At 43.1% G+C, this 21,272-nt stretch overlaps 1 protein-coding gene across 1 annotated transcript; it reads left to right on the top strand.

Moving 5' to 3' along the window:
* Positions 1-17,227: 17,227 nt before the first annotated feature.
* LOC142741607 (uncharacterized) lies at positions 17,228-20,792 on the top strand. Its single transcript, XM_075850972.1, has 7 exons — positions 17,228-17,423; positions 18,136-18,203; positions 18,473-18,615; positions 18,848-19,010; positions 19,588-19,643; positions 20,077-20,163; positions 20,382-20,792. The coding sequence occupies exons 1-7, from the start codon at positions 17,299-17,301 to the stop codon at positions 20,502-20,504; spliced, it is 765 nt and encodes a 254-aa protein (XP_075707087.1). The 5' UTR covers positions 17,228-17,298; the 3' UTR covers positions 20,505-20,792.
* The last annotated feature ends 480 nt before the right edge of the window (positions 20,793-21,272 follow it).

Raw genomic sequence — 21,272 nt, 5'->3', positions numbered from 1 at the left:
CAGTCAGGATCAGGATGTAATAAAGTATACAAACGCAGAGCACGGAGCAGGAAGCAAGCCGGGGACAGAGCGAAGCAGGATAAGCGGGAACCGAAGCAAGGCTGAAGCACGGCAGAAGCAGGCTGGAGGAAGGCAGCAGAGGCCAGGAAACCAGGAAGAATCACAAGCAATGAGGAAGAGAAAACGGCAGGTATAAATGGACAGGGGGCGGAGCTAACTCCGACTGACCAGGCCGCGATAGGCTCTCCCACTCCTGAGCCTGCCACCCTGATTGGTGGGAGCAGGTGTCAGTCTAAGAGGTCTGGCCTCAGGTGTCGATTGATTAATCCTGGGAGTATCCACAGACGTAGTGCCTGGCAGATCCTTTACAGTTATACAGTACAGTACACCAGCATGGCTCCCCTCTCATTGTTATACAATACAGTACACCACCATGGCTCCCCTCTCATTGTTATACAGTACAGTACACCAGCATGGGTCCCCTCTCATTGTTATACAGTACAGTACACCAGCATGGCTCCCCTCTCATTGTTATACAGTACAGTACACCAGCATGGCTCCCCTCTCATTGTTATACAGTACACCAGCATGGCTCCCCTCTCATTGTTATACAGTACAGTAGACCAGCATGGCTCCCCTCTCATTGTTGTACAGTACACCAGCATGGCTCCCCTCTCATTGTTATACAGTACAGTACACCAGCATGGCTCCCCTCTCATTGTTATACAGTACAGTACACCAGAATGGCTCCCCTCTCATTGTTATACAGTACAGTACACCAGCATGGCTCCCCTCTCATTGTTATACAGTACAGTACACCAGCATGGCTCCCCTCTCATTGTTATACAGTACAGTACACCAGCATGGCTCCCCTCTCATTGTTATACAGTACAGTACACCAGCATGGCTCCCCTCTCATTGTTATACAGTACACCAGCATGGCTCCCCTCTCATTGTTATACAGTACAGTACACCAGCATGGCTCCCCTCCCATTTCACCATGGCTGCCCTCATTCTTAGACCCCGGCCAGGCTCTCTCCATATCCTCCCTCACTACGAACCTTAACACCTCAGGGGTAGTCTGCAGGTTCACTTGCGCAGAAATCACACTGGGGTGTTCAGTGCCGCATGATGCGTGCTGCACCCTTCTCTTCTCTGACACACTCCATTCTCACCAGGGGCGTAGCTAGAGGCTCATGGGCCCCGATGCAAAAATTCTTACTGGGCCCCCCCCCCCGCAAACTTCTCATGGCCGACGGTCCGCTTTCAGCTGCATCGCTGGGTCTCCTAAGTGACCCAACAATGCAGCACTAGCAGCCGGGGCGTCACTAAGGCTGGGTTCACACACACTATTTACGGACGTAATTCGGGCGTTTTAGCATTGAATTACGTCTGAAAATGCGGCTCAAAAGCGTCGGCAAACATCTGCCCATTCATTTGAATGGGTCTTACGATGTTCTGTGCCGACGGTCATTTTTTTTTACGCGTCGCTGTCAAAAGGCGGCGCGTAAAAAAGTGCCTGTCACTTCTTCAGACGTAAATGGAGCCGTTTTCCATGGACTCCATGGAAAACCAGCTTCAATTACTTCCGTAATGGACGCAGCAAAAGACGCCTGCACATGCCATTACGGCTGAAATTACGGTGCTGTTTTCTCCTGAAAACAGCACAGTAATTTCAGCCGTAACGGACACTGCCGTGTGAACATACCCTCAGGGCTTAAAATGTCAGGGAAATAGCCCCAATACATATGTGTCCGCCCCCAAAAAAAGTGTGTATATGAGACAGCATAGCATATCTATAGCACTACGACCCTATAAACTATGGATAGGATTAGATACAGTGGCTGAGCAGACAGTATAACACATGATAGGATTAGATACAGTGGCTCAGAAGGCAGTATCACACATGATAGGATTAGATACACAGCTCAGCAGACAGTATCACACATGATAGTATTAGATACAGTGGCCCAGCAGACAGTATCACACATGATAGGATTAGATACAGTGGCTCAGCAGACAGTACCACACATGATAGGATTAGATACAGTGGCTCAGCAGACAGTACCACACATGATAGGATTAGATACAGTGGCTCAGCAGACAGTATCACACATGATAGGATTAGATACAGTGGCTCAGCAGACAGTACCACACATGATAGGATTAGATACAGTGGCTCAGCAGACAGTATCACACATGATAGGATTAGATACAGTGGCTCAGCAGACAGTATCACACATGATGGGATTAGATACAGTGGCTCAGCAGACAGTATCACACATGATCGGATTAGATATAGGGCCCATCAGACAGTATCATACATGATTGGATTAGATACACAGCTCAGCAGACTGTATCACACATGATAGGATTAGATACAGGGCCCAGCTCGCTGACATTGCGGCTCCAGCGCTGGACCCAGGATAGGTAAGAATAATAATTTTGCTTCTTTATGTGTTACTGATTATTTTTGTGTGTTTGTGTTTTTTTTACAGGTTCGGTTGTTGGACTTCGGATACGAGGACTTCAATGACGGTGTTTTTTTTATTCTCAATAAAATGGTTAATGAGGGTTGTTTTTTTATTTCAATGAAATATTTTTTCTATGTGCTTGTATCTTTTTAAACTTTATTATCACTGCCTTAGTAATGGCCGCTGGCTGATTGACAACCTCCATTACTAAGACGGGGCTTAATGTTAGCAGGTGCAGAGGCTACACTAACCCCCATTATTACCCCGGTACCCACCGCCACCAGGGGTACTGGGAAGAGCCGGGTACAAACCAGTACCCGACCATCTGTAGTGACGGGCAGGCACCGGGGTGGCCGCAGGCTGGTAGTATTAGGCTGGGGAAGGCCAAAAACAGTGGCCCTTCCCACCCTTGTAATGCTGCCTGCTGCTGCTGTGTTGTATCTGGCTGGTTATGAAAATTGGGGGGGACCCAACATCGCTCTTTCCAATTATTATTATTATTTTTTTTAAATGACGTGGGGTCCCCCCCATTTTCATAACCAGCCAGATACAATAAAGCAGCAGCAGGCAGCATTACCAGGATGGGAAGGGCCACTGTTTTTGTCCTTTCCCCTCCTGATAATACCAGCCTGCGGCCACCCCAGTGGCCGACCATCACTACAGATGGTCAGGTACTGGATCGTACCCTGCTCTTCCCAGCACCCCTGGTGGCGGTGGGTACCGGGGTAATAAAGGGGGTTAGTGTTAGCCTCTGCAGCAGCTAACACTAAGTCCCGCCTTAGCAATGGACGCTGTCAATCAGCCGGCGGCCATTACTAAGGCGGTAGTAATATAGTTTAAAAAAAAAACACAAAGACATAGAAAAAATATTTTATTGAAATAAAAAAAAACCCACACAACCCTCATTAACCATTTTATTAATAAAAAAAAAGCCGTCATCGAAGTAGTCCTGGAATCCGCCGTAGTCCAACGACCGAACCTGTAAGAAAACACACAAAAAATGATAAGTAACACGTGTGTTAGGGTATGTGCACACACACTTATTACGTCCGTATTTCGGCCGCAAGTACCGGACCGAACACAGTGCAGGGAGCCGGGCTCCTAGCGTCGTACTTATGTACGACGCTAGGAGTCCCTGCCTTGCTGCCGGACAACTGTCCCGTACTGAAAACATGTTTACAGTATGGGACAGTTGCCCGGCAGCGAGGCAGGGACTCCTAGCGTCGTACATAACTATGATGCTAGGAGCCCGGCTCCCTGCACTGTGTTCGGTCCGGGACTTGCGGCCGAAATACGTCCGTCAATTACGGACGTAATTAGTGTCTGTGCACATACCCTAAGGCTTAGATACAGGGCCCATGTGTGATACTGTCTGTCGGACCCTGTATCTAAGCCTACCACAAGGTAGGCTTAGATACAGGGTCCAGCAGACAGTAATCTTATACAGTATAAGATTACTGTGTGCTGGGGCCCTGTATCTAAACATACAGTGTGGTAGGCTTAGATACAGGGCCCAGCAGACAGGATCACGCATGGGCCATGTATCTAAGCCTACCATGTGATTGGCTTAGATAGAGGGCCCAGCAGAATCTGTGATCCTGTCTCATGGGCCCCCTAAGCCTGCTATATCGTAGGCTTAGGGGTTGTGCAGTCCCTAAACATTGATGGCCTATCCTCAGGATAGGCCATCAATAGCTGATGTGTCGCCCGGGACCCGCAAATCAGCTGTTTTGAAGGGGCCGCAGCACTCGTACGAGAGCTGCTTCCCCTTCATTTCACTACTCGCTCACACTGTGAATCGCCGACACCGATTCACAGTGTGACCGGAATGAAGTGACAGGAATGAAGGGGAGTAGCTCTCTTACGAGTGCTGCGGCCCCTTCAAAACAGCTGATTGGCGGGTCCCGGGAGTCGGACCCCGCCAGTCAGGGCTAACCTTACCTTCCTCTTCGGCCGCGGCGGGAGTTCTGTCGTCTCGATGCTGTGCGCGGCGGCATAGCGCTGTGACGTCATGCGCTGCGCACAGCGCTTGACGTCAGGACCTCCGCTGCCATCCGGAACCAGGAAGGTAAGTAAAGTATGTTACTATAGTAACAGGGGCCCGCAGCCCGAGTTACTATAGTAACTTTTTATTGATGTGGTGCGGGGGGCCGTGGGCCCCCTGGCTTCGGGGCCCGGTCGCAATTGCGACCGCTGCGACCCCTATAGCTACGCCAGTGATTCTCACCCTTCCTCTTCTTTGACGCTCTGTGGTGCTAGAAATGCTGCTCCTCCTGCTCTCTCTGGTCCTGTGATGGGGTGCAGTGCGGACCCGCATCAAGATGATTTACCGCACACGTCTTTTTTCAAAAGGGTTCCCACTGAAAAACTTTCTCAAAAAAGCATTTGGTCGTCTTATAGAGGAGCAGCTTCCATAGACTATAACGGTGGGGAAATCTGTCACAGAAAAATTTGGTTGTGTATATATATATATATATATATATATATATATATATATATATATACTCAGAACTGCCACTCTCTGTCTGGGCAGCAGGGTTCTTTGGCTCCTGATCATTTGTGAAGGTTTTTGTTGTTTACTATTTTGGATTTGACTATTCGATTAAGGTGGAGATCCCTAAGGCTGAATGCACACATTGCCTAATTTAATGCGGAAAATCCGCATGAGAACCGCTGGTATATGCATGTAACTCCGCAGCTAAAACCGCAATAGTGCGTTTTTGGTGCGGTTTTTCCGGTTTGATGCGTTTCTTGGCGAATTTTATGCTGCGGATTTTGGTGCGATTTTCCTCTCCACTAGGCAGATAGAATTTGCAAGCGGAAACGCAAGATGAATTGACGCTGCGGATTCTAATAAACGCACCACAGGTCAATTTCAGTCCTGAAAAATACTGCAGCGTGTACAAGAGATTTCCTGGAATCTCATTGACTATGCTGGTTCTGTAATACGCTGCGGATTTGCCAAACGCAAATCCGTGCGGCAAAACCGCACATAATATGCATCGTGTGCAGTGACCCGTAGGGCTTGTCCACACACAATGGAATTGCTGCAGAACATTGCTGCAGCATATCCGTTGAAAGTATTTTAGCTGTGGCAAAAAATGCACCATTCCCTGCAGTTTTCACTTTGCTGCTAATTTGCTGCGTTTTTCTCAATGTTGGGGGATGGTCACATCTCCTCTGAAAAATGCAGCAATTCAGTCCACTTTCCGCAGTAGGAATTGACATGCTGCGGTCCGAAAAATACCCACCGCAGGTCAATTTCTGGTCGTAATTTTTACGCAGCGTGTGGTTGAGATTTGTTACATCTCATTCACTATACTGCTACTGTATTCTGCTGCATTTTTTCCGTCCGAATTTCCTGAAGGAAAAAAAGCAGCAATACCGCAACGAGTGGACGAGCCCTTTGACTTCGGTTTAGTCTAGCCGTAGCCAATAGTGACAAGCTCCAGACCGAGTTCTGACCGTGACGATATTGTCCTATGAAAATGAGATTATACTCCACTAATTAAATTCATTCATCATTTCTTTGATTTTTACATTGTCAGAATCTGCAGCAAACCACAGAGTCCGCTCATGTTGTACGGCTCCTGCATTAAAACTAAGGGATCATATTGTATAAGTGATTAAGAGAAAGGATGAATATAACATAATGAAGCAGAGCATTGCACCAATGGTACCAGGATCCCACCTGCACTTACAATAATAGGAATAATCATAATAAGACAAAGATTATAATCTTAATTTTAGATAACATAATAATAGTAACAAATGTAAATAAAACATACAGATGTAGCGTTCATTAGAAATTGAATGTGTCTTGTAGCGTTCGCATCTCACATCGCAGAACACGAACGTAAGTGTATCTGCAATTTATGTTTTGTCCTCTAGATGGCAGCACAAGCGAAGTAACAGCTTTTTTACATCACAGACTTCTGAGAGCGGAGACACCAAAAACTTTTTGTTTTACTTAACCCCTTATTGTTTAAACAAAACTATTTGATAAATCAAACAACAAAACTCCAGATTAGTGGGTGTTACAGGGTAAAAAACAAAAACATTGTTGTGATGGAAAAGAATGGAGAGTGCAATATTTTCTTGCTTTTCTTCTTGATTTTATGTTTTTGATTTTTCTGTTGTCACAACTGGCGGAGTTGACAAAAGTCTGACCTACATGCCCTTCCATCGGCGGGCTGGCATTCGGGTAAATGATATATGTAGAGTCTTTACTTACAGTATGATGTTGGAAAACAATAGATAAAAGCTGTGGCCAACCCTCGTGTCAACCTACGTTAAAATCTTAAAACAATCCTCGGCCTACATTTTTGATTAATGGTTATTTAGTTTGCACCCTAGACTAAAGGTTACAAGGGAATTATGGTTTTCTATGCAGACAGTCGTGACTGGCCCTGGAGTAAAACATAGACTCTCTAAACACGGGTAAAACCTATTCTCGTCCGTCCGCGAACAAAGTATGGGAGCACGACCCGCAAAAAACGAAAAGTAGGACATGCTCCATATTTCCCGGCACGGTTCTACAGCACAGAAATCCCTTCCGTAGCAATACAGAAAGGTATCCGCGGCTAATCGAACCAGGCGGGTCCGTAATTGCGGAATGTATTGCGGTCCGCAATTACAGAGTTTTTTTTACTGCCGTGTGCATGAGACCTTAGTAAATATCAATGAATAATGATTTCTGCTTTGACTAGATTTTGCCACGTTTAAAGAAGACGTGACACTAGTTGTCATATATGTTTAACCGGTTAATTGACATGAATAGCACTGTTTAATTTTTTTTGACGTTACATATAGTGTTGTAGGTCATTTTTCGAAGAAGTACATTGCTATAAAACATAACAGCGCAATTGACTATAAACGCTATTTTCGTTAGACAAAAGCCTTAAAAAAAAAGGCGACGCATTATCTAACTATGTTACTTGGTTCATTTAACCAATTTTTTTTGACGTGTCTACACCGTATTGAAATCACTGAAACACACAACTCATCGTGTACAGCAGATTCTACTGAGCGAAAGATGCGACTGTCTTTCTACCCGAACACCGGCAGCCAAATCTTCTGCGAAGCAGAATCTGCCGTACTGTACACAGTCTCTAAATAATAGTCATACAGTTACCACTTAACACCACTATACAGGAACCAAATAATATCATGACTACGAATTACCACCACATAGTGACTAAATAATACCCCCATACAGTTACTGAATAATACCGCCACACCATAACCACATAGTGACTGAATAATACCCCCATACTGTTACTGAATAATACCACGACACCATAACCACATAGTAACTGAATAATACCTCCATACTGTTACTGAATAATACCACCACATCATAACCACAGTGACTGAATAATACCCCCATACTGTTACTGAATAATACCGCCACACCATAACCACATAGTGACTGAATAATACCCCCATACTGTTACTGAATAATCCTGCTACACCATAACCACATAGTGACTGAATAATACCCCCGTACTGTTACTGAATAATACCGCCACACCATAACCACATAGTGAATGAATAATACCCCCATACTGTTACTGAATAATACCTCCACACCATAACCACAGTGACTGAATAATACCCCCATACTGTTACTGAATAATACCACCACACCATAACCACATAGTGACTGAATAATACCCCCATATTGTTACTGAATAATACCACCACACCATAACCACATAGTGACTGAATAATACCCCCATACTGTTACTGAATAATACCACCACATCATAACCACATAGTGACTGAATAATACCTCCATACTGTTACTGAATAATACCACCACACCATAACCACATAGTGACTGAATAATACCCCCATACTGTTACTGAATAATACCTCCACACCATAACCACATAGTGACTGAATAATACCCCCATACTGTTACTGAATAATACCCCCACACCATAACCACATAGTGACTGAATAATACCACCATACTGATACTGAATAATACCACCATACCATAACCACATAGTGACTAAATAATACCCCATACTGTTACTGAATAATACCACCACACCATAACCACATAGTGACTGAATAATACCCCCATACTGTTACTGAATAATACCGCCACACCATAACCACATAGTGACTGAATAATACCCCCATACTGTTACTGAATAATACCACCATACCATAACCACATAGTGACTGAATAATACCACCACATCATAACCACATAGTGACTGAATAATACCACCACATCATAAACACATAGTGACTGAATAATACCCCTATACTGTTACTGAATAATACCGCCACATCATAACCACATAGTGACTGAATAATACCCCTATACTGTTACTGAATAATACCGCCACATCATAACCACATAGTGACTGAATAATACCCCCATACAGTTACTGAATAATACCACCACACCATAACCACATAGTGACTGAATAATAGCCCCATACTGTTACTGAATAATACCGCCACATCATAACCACATAGTGACTGAATAATACCCCTATACTGTTACTGAATAATACCGCCACATCATAACCACATAGTGACTGAATAATACCCCCGTACTGATACTGAATAATACCGCCACACCATAACCACATAGTGACTGAATAATACCCCCATACTGTTACTGAATAATACCCCCACACCATAACCACAGTGACTGAATAATACCCCCATACTGTTACTGAATAATACCACCACACCATAACCACATAGTGACTGAATAATACCCCCATACTGTTACTGAATAATACCCCCACACCATAACCACAGTGACTGAATAATACCCCCATACTGTTGCTGAATAATACTGCCACACCACAACCACATAGTGACTGAATAATACCACCATACTGTTACTGAATAATGCCGCCACACCATAACCACATAGTGACTGAATAATAACCCCATACTGTTACTGAATAATACAACCATACAGTTACTGAATAATACCACCACACCATAACCACATAGTGACTGAATAATACCCCCATACTGTTACTGAATAATACCCCCACACCATAATCACAGTGACTGAATAATACCCCCATACTGTTACTGAATAATACTGCCACACCACAACCCCATACTGTTACTGAATAATACCCCCATACTGTTACTGAATAATGCCGCCACACCATAACCACATAGTGACTTAATAATACACCCATACTGTTACTGAATAATACCACCACATCATAACCACATAGTGACTGAATAATACCCCCATACTATTACTGAATAATACCACCACACCATAACCACATAGTGACTGAATAATACCCCCATACTGTTACTGAATAATACTGCCACACCATAACCACATAGTGACTGAATAATACCCCCATACTGTTACTGAATAATACCCCCACACCATAACCACAGTGACTGAATAATACCCCCATACTGTTACTGAATAATACTGCCACACCACAACCCCATACTGTTACTGAATAATACCCCCATACTGTTACTGAATAATGCCGCCACACCATAACCACATAGTGACTGAATAATACACCCATACTGTTACTGAATAATACCTCCACACCATAACCACATAGTGACTGAATAATACCCCCATACAGTTACTGAATAATACCACCACATCATAACCACATAGTGACTGAATAATACCCCCATACAGTTACTGAATAATACCACCACATCATAACCACATAGTGACTGAATAATACCCCCATATTGTTACTGAATAATACCGCCACATCATAACCACATAGTGACTGAATAATACCCCCATACTATTACTGAATAATACCTCCACACCATAACCACATAGTGACTGAATAATACCCCCATACTGTTACTGAATAATACCACCATACCATAACCACATAGTGACTGAATAATACCACCACATCATAACCACATAGTGACTGAATAATACCACCACATCATAACCACATAGTGACTCAATAATACCCCTATACTGTTACTGAATAATACCGCCACACTATAATCATATAGTGACTGAATAATACCCCCATACTGTTACTGAATAATACCGCAACATCATAACCACATAGTGACTGAATAATACCACCATACTGTTACTGAATAATACCACCACATCATAACCACATAGTGACTGAATAATACCCCTATACTGTTACTGAATAATACCGCCACATCATAACCACATAGTGACTGAATAATACCCCTATACTGTTACTGAATAATACCACCACATCATAACCACATAGTGACTGAATAATACCCCTATACTGTTACTGAATAATACCGCCACACTATAATCATATAGTGACTGAATAATACCCCCATACTGTTACTGAATAATACCGCCACACCATAACCACATAGTGACTGAATAATACCCCCATACTGTTACTGAATAATACCACCACATCATAACCACATAGTGACTGAATAATACCCCTATACTGTTACTGAATAATACCGCCACATCATAACCACATAGTGACTGAATAATACCCCCATACAGTTACTGAATAATACCACCACACCATAACCACATAGTGACTGAATAATAGCCCCATACTGTTACTGAATAATACCGCCACACCATAACCACATAGTGACTGAATAATACCCCCATACTGTTACTGAATAATACCCCCACACCATAACCACAGTGACTGAATAATACCCCCATACTGTTACTGAATAATACCACCACACCATAACCACATAGTGACTGAATAATACCTCCATACTGTTACTGAATAATACCCCCACACCATAACCACAGTGACTGAATAATACCCCCATACTGTTACTGAATAATACTGCCACACCACAACCACATAGTGACTGAATAATACCACCATACTGTTACTGAATAATGCCGCCACACCATAACCACATAGTGACTGAATAATACCCCCATACTGTTACTGAATAATACCACCATACAGTTACTGAATAATACCACCACACCATAACCACATAGTGACTGAATAATACCCCCATACTGTTACTGAATAATACCCCCACACCATAATCACAGTGACTGAATAATACCCCCATACTGTTACTGAATAATACTGCCACACCACAACCCCATACTGTTACTGAATAATACCCCCATACTGTTACTGAATAATGCCGCCACACCATAACCACATAGTGACTTAATAATACACCCATACTGTTAATGAATAATACCTCCACACCATAACCACATAGTGACTGAATAATACCCCCAAACTATTACTGAATAATACCACCACACCATAACCACATAGTGACTGAATAATACCCCCATACAGTTACTGAATAATACCGCCACACCATAACCACATAGTGACTGAATAATACCCCCATACTGTTACTGAATAATACCCCCACACCATAACCACAGTGACTGAATAATACCCCCATACTGTTACTGAATAATACTGCCACACCACAACCCCATACTGTTACTGAATAATACACCCATACTGTTACTGAATAATGCCGCCACACCATAACCACATAGTGACTGAATAATACACCCATACTGTTACTGAATAATACCTCCACACCATAACCACATAGTTACTGAATAATACCCCCATACAGTTACTGAATAATACAACCACATTATAACCACATAGTGACTGAATAATACCCCCACACAGTTACTGAATAATACCACCACATCATAACCACATAGTGACTGAATAATACCCCCATATTGTTACTGAATAATACCGCCACATCATAACCACATAGTGACTGAATAATACCCCCATACTATTACTGAATAATACCTCCACACCATAACCACATAGTGACTGAATAATACCCCCATACTGTTACTGAATAATACCGACACATCATAACCACATAATGACTGAATAATACCCCCATACTGTTACTGAATAATACCGCCAAACCATAACCACATAGTGACTGAATAATAACCCCATACTATTACTGAATAATACCACCACACCATAACTACATAGTGACTGAATAATACCCCCATACTGTTACTGAATAATACCACCACATCATAACCACATAGTGACTGAATAATAGCCCCATACTGTTACTGAATAATACCGCCAAACCATAACCACATAGTGACTGAATAATAACCCCATACAGTTACTGAATAACACCACCACACAATAACCACATAGTGACTGAATAATACCCCCATACTGTTACTGAATAATACCACCACACCATAACCACATAGTGACTGAATAATACCCCCATACTGTTACTGAATAATACCGCCACACCATATCCACATAGTGACTGAATAATACCCCCATACTGATACTGAATAATACCTCCACACCATAACCACATAGTGACTGAATAATAGCCCCATACTGTTACTGAATAATACCGCCAAACCATAACCACATAGTGACTGAATAATAACCCCATACAGTTACTGAATAATACCGCCACACCATAACCACATAGTGACTGAATAATACCCCCATACTGTTACTGAATAACACCCCAACACCATAACCACATAGTGACTGAATAATACCCCCATACTGTTACTGAATAATACTGCCACACCATAACCACATAGTGACTGAATAATACCCCCATACTGTTACTGAATAATACCGCCACACCATATCCACATAGTGACTGAATAATACCCCCATACTGTTACTGAATAATACCTCCACACCATTACCACATAGTGACTGAATAATAGCCCCATACTGTTACTGAATAATACCGCCAAACCATAACCACATAGTGACTGAATAATAACCCCATACAGTTACTGAATAATACCGCCACAACATAACCACATAGTGACTGAATAATACCCCCATACTGTTACTGAATAACACCCCCACACCATAACCACATAGTGACTGAATAATACCCCCATACTGTTACTGAATAATACTGCCACACCATAACCACATAGTGACTGAATAATACCCCCATACTGTTACTGAATAATACCGCCACACCATATCCACATAGTGACTGAATAATACCCCCATACTGTTACTGAATAATACCCCCACACCATAACCACATAGTGACTGAATAATAGCCCCATACGGTTACTGAATAATACCGCCAAACCATAACCACATAGTGACTGAATAATAACCCCATACTGTTACTGAATAATACCCCCATACTGTTACTGAATAATGCCGCCACACCATAACCACATAGTGACTGAATAATACCCCCATACTGTTACTGACTAATACTGCCACACCATAACCACATAGTGACTGAATAATACCCCCATACTGTTACTGAATAACACCCCCACACCATAACCACATAGTGACTGAATAATACCCCCACATACTGTTACTGAATAATACCCTTATACAGTTACTGATTAATATCACCACACCATAACCACATAGTGACTAAATAATACCCCCATACTGTTACTGAATAATACCCCCATACTGTTACTGAATAATACCGCCACACCATAACCACATAGTGACTGAATAATACCCCCATACTGTTACTGAATAATACCCCCATACTGTTACTGAATAATACCGCCACTCCATAACCACAGTGACTGAATAATACCCCCATACTGTTACTGAATAATACTCCCATACTGTTACTGAATAATACCTCCACACCATAACCACATAGTGACTGAATAATACCCCCACATACTGTTACTGAATAATACCCCCACATACTGTTACTGAAAAATACCCCCATACAGTTACTGATTAATATCACCACACCATAACCACATAGGGACTGAATAATACCACCATACTGTTACTGAATAATACCACCACACCATAACCACATAGTGACTGAATAATACCCCCATACTGTTACTGAATAATACCGCCAAACCATAACCACATAGTGACTGAATAATACCCCCATACTGTTACTGAATACTTCCACACCATAACCACATAGTGACTGAATAATACCCCCATACTGTTACTGAATAGACGGGGCCCGAAAGGCGCTACCTACAGGGGCTGTGTGGTACTACCATGGAGGTCTGTGTGGCACTACCAGGGAGGGGGGCTGTGTGGCACTACCTGTGAGGGGGCAGTGTGGCACTATCTACTGAGGGCACTCAATTTATGGGGGTACAAACTGGGGGCCAAACTTCTATATGGGGGCATAAAAGGGGCCTAACGTCTATATGGGGGCACAAAGTGACAACATTTTCTACCATTTTACTGCTGCCGTGAGTTCCCCGCAAAGGGGCCTACTAGGTCTGTGTCGCCCAAGGGCCCACATAAACCTGGAGCCGGCTAGATAGATAGATAGATAGATAGATAGATAGATAGATAGATAGATAGATAGATAGATAGATAGATAGATAGATAGATAGATAGATAGATAGATAGATAGATAGATAGATAGATAGATAGATAGATAGATGATAGATAGATAGATAGATAGATAGATAGATAGATAGATAGATAGATAGATAGATAGATAGATAGATAGATAGATAGATAGATAGATAGATAGATAGATAGATATGACAGTACATTATATGTAGATAAAATAAAGATTAAAAGTAAAAGTTCCCTAAATGCACTAAAATAAAATGATCCCCCAGCAGTTAATTTGGAGAAAGGAATGATCCCCCTAATATTGCAGGATCCATTCCCCTCTCCAAAGTAAATAATGCTGGGGCCCTTCTTCACAAGAATGACGCTGTACAGTGCCATGTTGTTACGTGTGGCGGCAAATACAACATCCTGATATTGGCCAGTGTCATTTTTGTGAAGCAGGGTCCCAGCGTCAGGTGCCAGAAGCGAAGACGCCCAAAGGAGAAGAGGCGCCCGACCAGAGGTGGTAATAAGAAGACCCGTGGTATGAATTCTTGGGGGGGGGGGTGGGGTTGTTCTGGGGTGTAAATTAATTTAGGGGTTTGATCCGGGGTCTGAACAAAGAAGATTAGTTGGGAGTCTGAATGAATTTAAGGGTCTGGTTGGGGCCTGAATTAATTTAGGGGTCTAAAATAATAATGGAGTCTGGTATGAAATAATATTGGGGTCAGGTCAGGAGGCTGAAAATTGTAGGGGTCTGGTCAGGGGTCTAAATTAGTTTGGGGGTCTGATGGAGAATGTGTATTCATTCAGGGGTCTGAATTAATTTGAAGATCTGGCCTTTGGCCTGTATTAATTTTATCATTTGGTCTGGTGTCTACGCAGGTGATGTAAATGCAATGTATGAGGAGAAGGTGGACACTTCATCCAGGCATGGAGGATATAAGGGCCTGCAGGACACAGAATCAGGAGCCAGAACTGTATATTGGTGAGTGACGTCTTTTATGTTGCCCCCCCTGCACACCTACTATCTCCCCCTGACCCCCCACAGATCCTCTGCCCACCTGCCTTCCCACGCCCACCACAGAGCCCCTGTCAGTTGCGTCTCCCCCCGGCCCCAGTTCCGTCCCTGCCACTTTCTGCTATCTTAGCCCCCACAGACAGCTACCTGAACACAGTGACTCCTACAGATAAGCAGCAAGAAGAAGCAACATCCGAAGACGCCATCTTTACTAGATTGTGGATTTACAGTCACCATATATACAATAAGCAGAAAAGGATATATATATTAGAATGGTGGAAGGAGTTGGGACTGTCTGGATTCAGCATGCCTGGTAAACCCGGCATTGTGTGTGTGGTAGACTGCAAGGACCCATTACCAACCTTACCTGCCCAGGACCTTACACCATCACTTCATTTATAATAAAAACACCAACACCTTCTTTGTGGAAATGTGGAAGTGGCCACAGCTTTATTAATTCTATACAAATCGGCATGAAGACATCTTTTTCTGAAAAAACAGCAGAAAATGTGTGATAGGAAACGGTGATAAATCCCAGCATGCCTCCGACCCACACTGCTCTGCCGGATCTACATAGATTATTAAATAATGATTAAAAACACCACCAAAACGCCACCACAAAGTGCATTGTTCTATAGAGTTATCCCCCTCCTGAGTAATAGTAAGTGGTAAAATGAATACATTATATTATATTATAACGCCTATGATGTGACCATGAAGCAACGCTGCAACTGTAAGGCTGTGTTCACACAGAGTTTTTTTGCAGGAGGACAATTTTGCCTCAAAATTCAGTTTGGGATTTTGAGGCAGATTTTGTCCTCCCTGCACGTCGTTTGCTGCGATTTTCGCCGCGTTTTTTGCCCGCGCCCATTGAGTGCTACGGGCAAAAAACTCAGCGAAATACGCTTTCTCTGCCTCCCATTGATGTCAATGGGAGGTCAGAGGCTTAAACGCGCGAAGATAGGGCATGTCGCTTCTTTCTCCCGCGAGGCGGTTTTACTGCTCGCGGGAGAAAACCGCCACCACCACCCATTGAAATCAATGGGAGGCATTTTCGGACGGTTTTTGACGAGTTTTGCGGAGCGGTTTCTGAGCCAAAAAACTTGTCAAAATACTCAGTGTGAACAGCGCCTAACTGTAATCTTCTGCGGCTTCTGGATTAGGAAAATGGGGAAAACACGCCGTAATACATCAATAACAATTTATCTGATATTTATAATTGACTTCTACAAGATAACTTTATTTCTGATCTAACAGTTTTTCCAGCTCTGGTCAACGTCAAGACCCCATTGTGACATCATCAGCTGCGTTGTGTCCTTGTGACATCATCAACTGGGTTGTGTCATTGTGACATCATCAGCTGGGTTGTGACATCATCAGCTGGGTGCCTATCAAAGGACAGGTAAAAGGAAAACTGATCAATTTCTCTGATTTCGGATAGAAGGAGGAGAAGGCTACTGCGTTTGTAAGCGACAAATATTTATATACTGCTTTTCTGAACTACATATATATCACCAATATGTTGAGCCCAGGCTTGGCTGTTCTGCCATGTCTCTGGGCAGCGTGGACCTTCATCGGTATTATTACCACTTACACCATGACTATGGCTGAAGGTCATTATGAGACACCATTGATAAGCATCAGGTAAGAGACTCTTTATAGACAATGTAGAGACACTTAATAAAGACGGAATGTTAATAGTAACAAGAATTCTGGGTCATGAGGTTCTAGATTAGAAAAATATTATTTTAGACCCTTTTGTATATAACTCCAGGGAATTCATGGGAATGGGTTTAATGTAAGGAAATCAGAAGAAAAAAAAATTAACATACTGTATTTCATATGAAAGGAATATCCCCATCATATTAGGTTATAGTATATGACTAGGATATGCCATCACATTCTGATTGGTGGGGGTCTGACTGGGCAGTTGGTTGGCAGCCAGATCAGAGAGGAGCTGTGCCATATAGGAGGTAAAGTGAGACCCCGGCTACATAACCACTGCTGCCGTCCAGTACCAGCTTCTCCATGACTTGAGTCGTCACTTTTTATGATTTGACAGCACTGACTGGGATATCGGCCTGGGGACAGTGATGTAGAAAGTGATTCCAGCTCATAAAGGGTCAATTCTGATAATAACCTGATATTAGGGAATCATGATGGAATAACCAGAGCTTACCTATAATGTATCCAGCACTTATTCCAGCAGTGGCCAAATTAAGATTCATTTCTTGGTCACTTAGTAACATGGAGGAATTGCTAGAACTCCGGCAGTGAAGTCACTTGTGTTACTGAGAGCTCTAGTCACCTGCACGGAGCTCTACTAATGTTACATATGGATTTTATCTCTTCTCAGTGACACTGGAGCGAAGATCCCAGAGTCCATAGTGCTGATGATAGTGACCACCGTCTCTAACCTACTAAGTAAGTGCCTTATATTTATATCTGGGATAGAGCTCAATATAAGACCTATATCTGTCTCTGGGAAAGATGAGTAACAACCAACATGGCCGCTATGACAGCTCCAACAGAGGTTGTTACCCAACTTTCCCAGACTCCGGAATGGCTAATATGCCCAGTTATTGAGTGATACGTCCCCTGTACATGTTATTATCTTCACATTTATATAACATATCATTATTGTGTGTAGTACATGTAACATCTATGGGCTGATGTCTTGTTCTGTATTTCAGAAGTCGCCATCATGTACGTAATGTACAGACTCATAGAGATCAGAGCGGCTGAGAGACAAATCTGTGGCGCCATCTTCCGGAAACTGCTGCTGGCGCTCGGATGGACGGCCTGTGTGGGGAACTTGATAGCCATATATTTACAGGTTGGTGTATATAGTGTTAACCGGGATCCTACACTGTGGACTAAGGGCCCTTCAGGGTGCCGGGCCCTCAGCTGCTCATCTATGACCCCTGACCAAGGAGCACTGCAGGGACTGTGTATAACCTGACAATGGAAGGTGTCCAGGATAATCTAATAATATGGGGGACATGTGCGCTGTATGATGACATGTAATCCATGATGGGACGTGTAATATATTTTGTGTTTCCTTCTAGGAATCCTGTGTGAGAAATTATATTGGCTTTGCAGCAATGTTATGTACCGGACTCTACAGTATCTGCCTGGCAGGACCTCTGTACACGGCATCCAGGAACGTCCGCTGTGTACGCTGTACGAAAGCTGCCCTGTCCGTACTGATGTTTCTGGCCTTCCTGAGCAGTATCCTTTCCAAGTCACCATGTTATCATTTATAGCGAGCAGCATCTTTATTGTAATGATAGATCTCCTTATTCCTGTGCCCCGCCATCATCACTACAGATAACACCAATGTGGGTGATGAGTAGAGATGACGTCACCAGCGCTGCCAACCCTGGACTTCTCCTGGGGACATGACCACCAGCACCCACAGCTGAAGCAAATAAAGGGACATATTGAATATTCTTTCTTTGGGCAAATTACAAGTGGGCATTGGGGAAGTTCTGTCTCCATAAAGTGACCCATAATATTAACCCCTACCTCTCCTGCTAACTTCTAATGGAGCCGCCATTATGTGGAAGAAATAGTTATTATATTTCAGCTTATGCATCACAGAAGGGACTATAAACAGCACTGAGGTATAATGAGGGGCTTTGTGGCTCATGCCTCAGTGGCAGTTTAGTGGCAGGACCCCTCCTCTATGTCATTACAACATCGTCTGCCGCGCTCCTTACAGCTTAGATTATCCACTTACATGTGACACATATAAAGTCCATCTTACAGGTGTGCGGTTATTTTCCTATATACATCCTCCTTGCAGAGTTGGCATGTAAAATGGCTATGTATGCCCTCTGTACCAGCGATCACTGTATACAGGTATGTGTGTTTTACCATTCAGGATCAAGTTCTTCATAGTTCTATACAGCCATTTCTTATATATATCTTATTCTGGGAAAGCCGGGTGTCAACAATACGACTGCCATGAAAACGCCCTTAACAGGGGGGTGACGCCAGTTTTCTTGACGTTTTGGGTGATCTGCTGAGTTCTGCAGTAATATGGAAGCGGAGGACGTATCACTGCTATTCATGAGGATGTAGAACCTGGATGACAACTATTAGCGCTGTCATGGCGGACATATAGGTTGTTACTCTGCTTTTCCAGACACAGATACAACTAAGAAGCGGCTGTATAGAATATAATATATATAATCCCGGGGCCCCCGGTCCCAGTAATAATTTATCACTACATGGAAGGGTAAGAAGAACAGAAAAGACAATGTCAAATGTATTTTCTTTCCCTTTTTTTCAGTCTGCAAAAACGTCCCTAACAATCCTGGAATGGCTGGTCTTATTCAGCTCCTGTATAAGTCAAATCCTGCTGTATCGGGATTTCCAGGTCAGTATATGAGATCAGATCTATTCTACATATTCACACTGCTCCCTCCTTATTTCTTACACATTTGGCGGAGGAGGGGACTGTGGCGCTCTCAGCTGTCGGACCCCCTCTCTTCTGTCGTCCGCTCAGTCCTCCCCTCTCCAGTGACTGTTATATGTCGGGGAATCTCAGGGAATAGGAATGGATATAACGTGTCCTGTTCTTCTTTCTCTTCTCAGGTTCTAACAATAAAATTCAGGAAGAGCCTAAAGGAGGACTGGATAATCCTGAGGGACGACCTGGAGGAAACATCACCCAGCAATGAAGAAAAGGAGCCAGACCCTGAGAAAATGGGGCCCTAGGCTGTATTACAGTGTTAGGACCCTTCGTCTGAACTCCAGCACAGCTTTACAGAGACGTAACCTGAGGCTCCTGGACCCCAATGTAAAACCAGTAACATGACCCCAAACTATCATGAGGCATTTATAGCACTGGTCTCCTCATATGGGGCAGAGAACATTTGGGCCCCTCAAGCTCCAGGGCCCTGGTGCGACCACAACCTCTGCATCCATTATAGTTACGCTGCTGAAGATGTATTATATTTGTATATAATATTTTATACATAAAACTTTATTTTCATAAAAAATGTATATATAAAGATTTACTTTTTTACTACTTGTTTTCTCCTTTCTACCAAACAATAATATATTCTGCTGCGCTGCACATAGAAAGACGACCATGTAGTGTAAGAATACCGCCCGACAGTCCCGTATTATTGGTATGTTTTGTGGGCATTCCTGGGTGGATCGGAGGCACGGCCTAAATGTTCCCCAAATGGAGATTAAAATGTTGGGAGGTATAGCGGAGTAAAGTGGGATGACAAGGGGTGGAGCAGGGATATGGGTATTGAGATTTGACTACTTAAAAAAGGGTTTAAAAAAAATGAGGGGAAAGAAAGGGTTAAAGGGGTTGTCTCATGGAGATAACCCCTTTTTATATGTGTTATTAGGGTATATGGACGTCATAGAGGCGGGTCACCCCTCTCAGCACCCACCTCTAAGAGCCAGGCCAGAGAGCCGCTAACACACAGCAACTCTGGCAGACTGGAGACATCCATGTATTACATTCAC

This window comes from Rhinoderma darwinii, chromosome 2 (assembly GCF_050947455.1).
Source record: "Rhinoderma darwinii isolate aRhiDar2 chromosome 2, aRhiDar2.hap1, whole genome shotgun sequence".
Lineage (NCBI taxonomy): Eukaryota > Metazoa > Chordata > Amphibia > Anura > Rhinodermatidae > Rhinoderma > Rhinoderma darwinii.
This window is presented reverse-complemented; position numbering and strand designations above follow the sequence as displayed.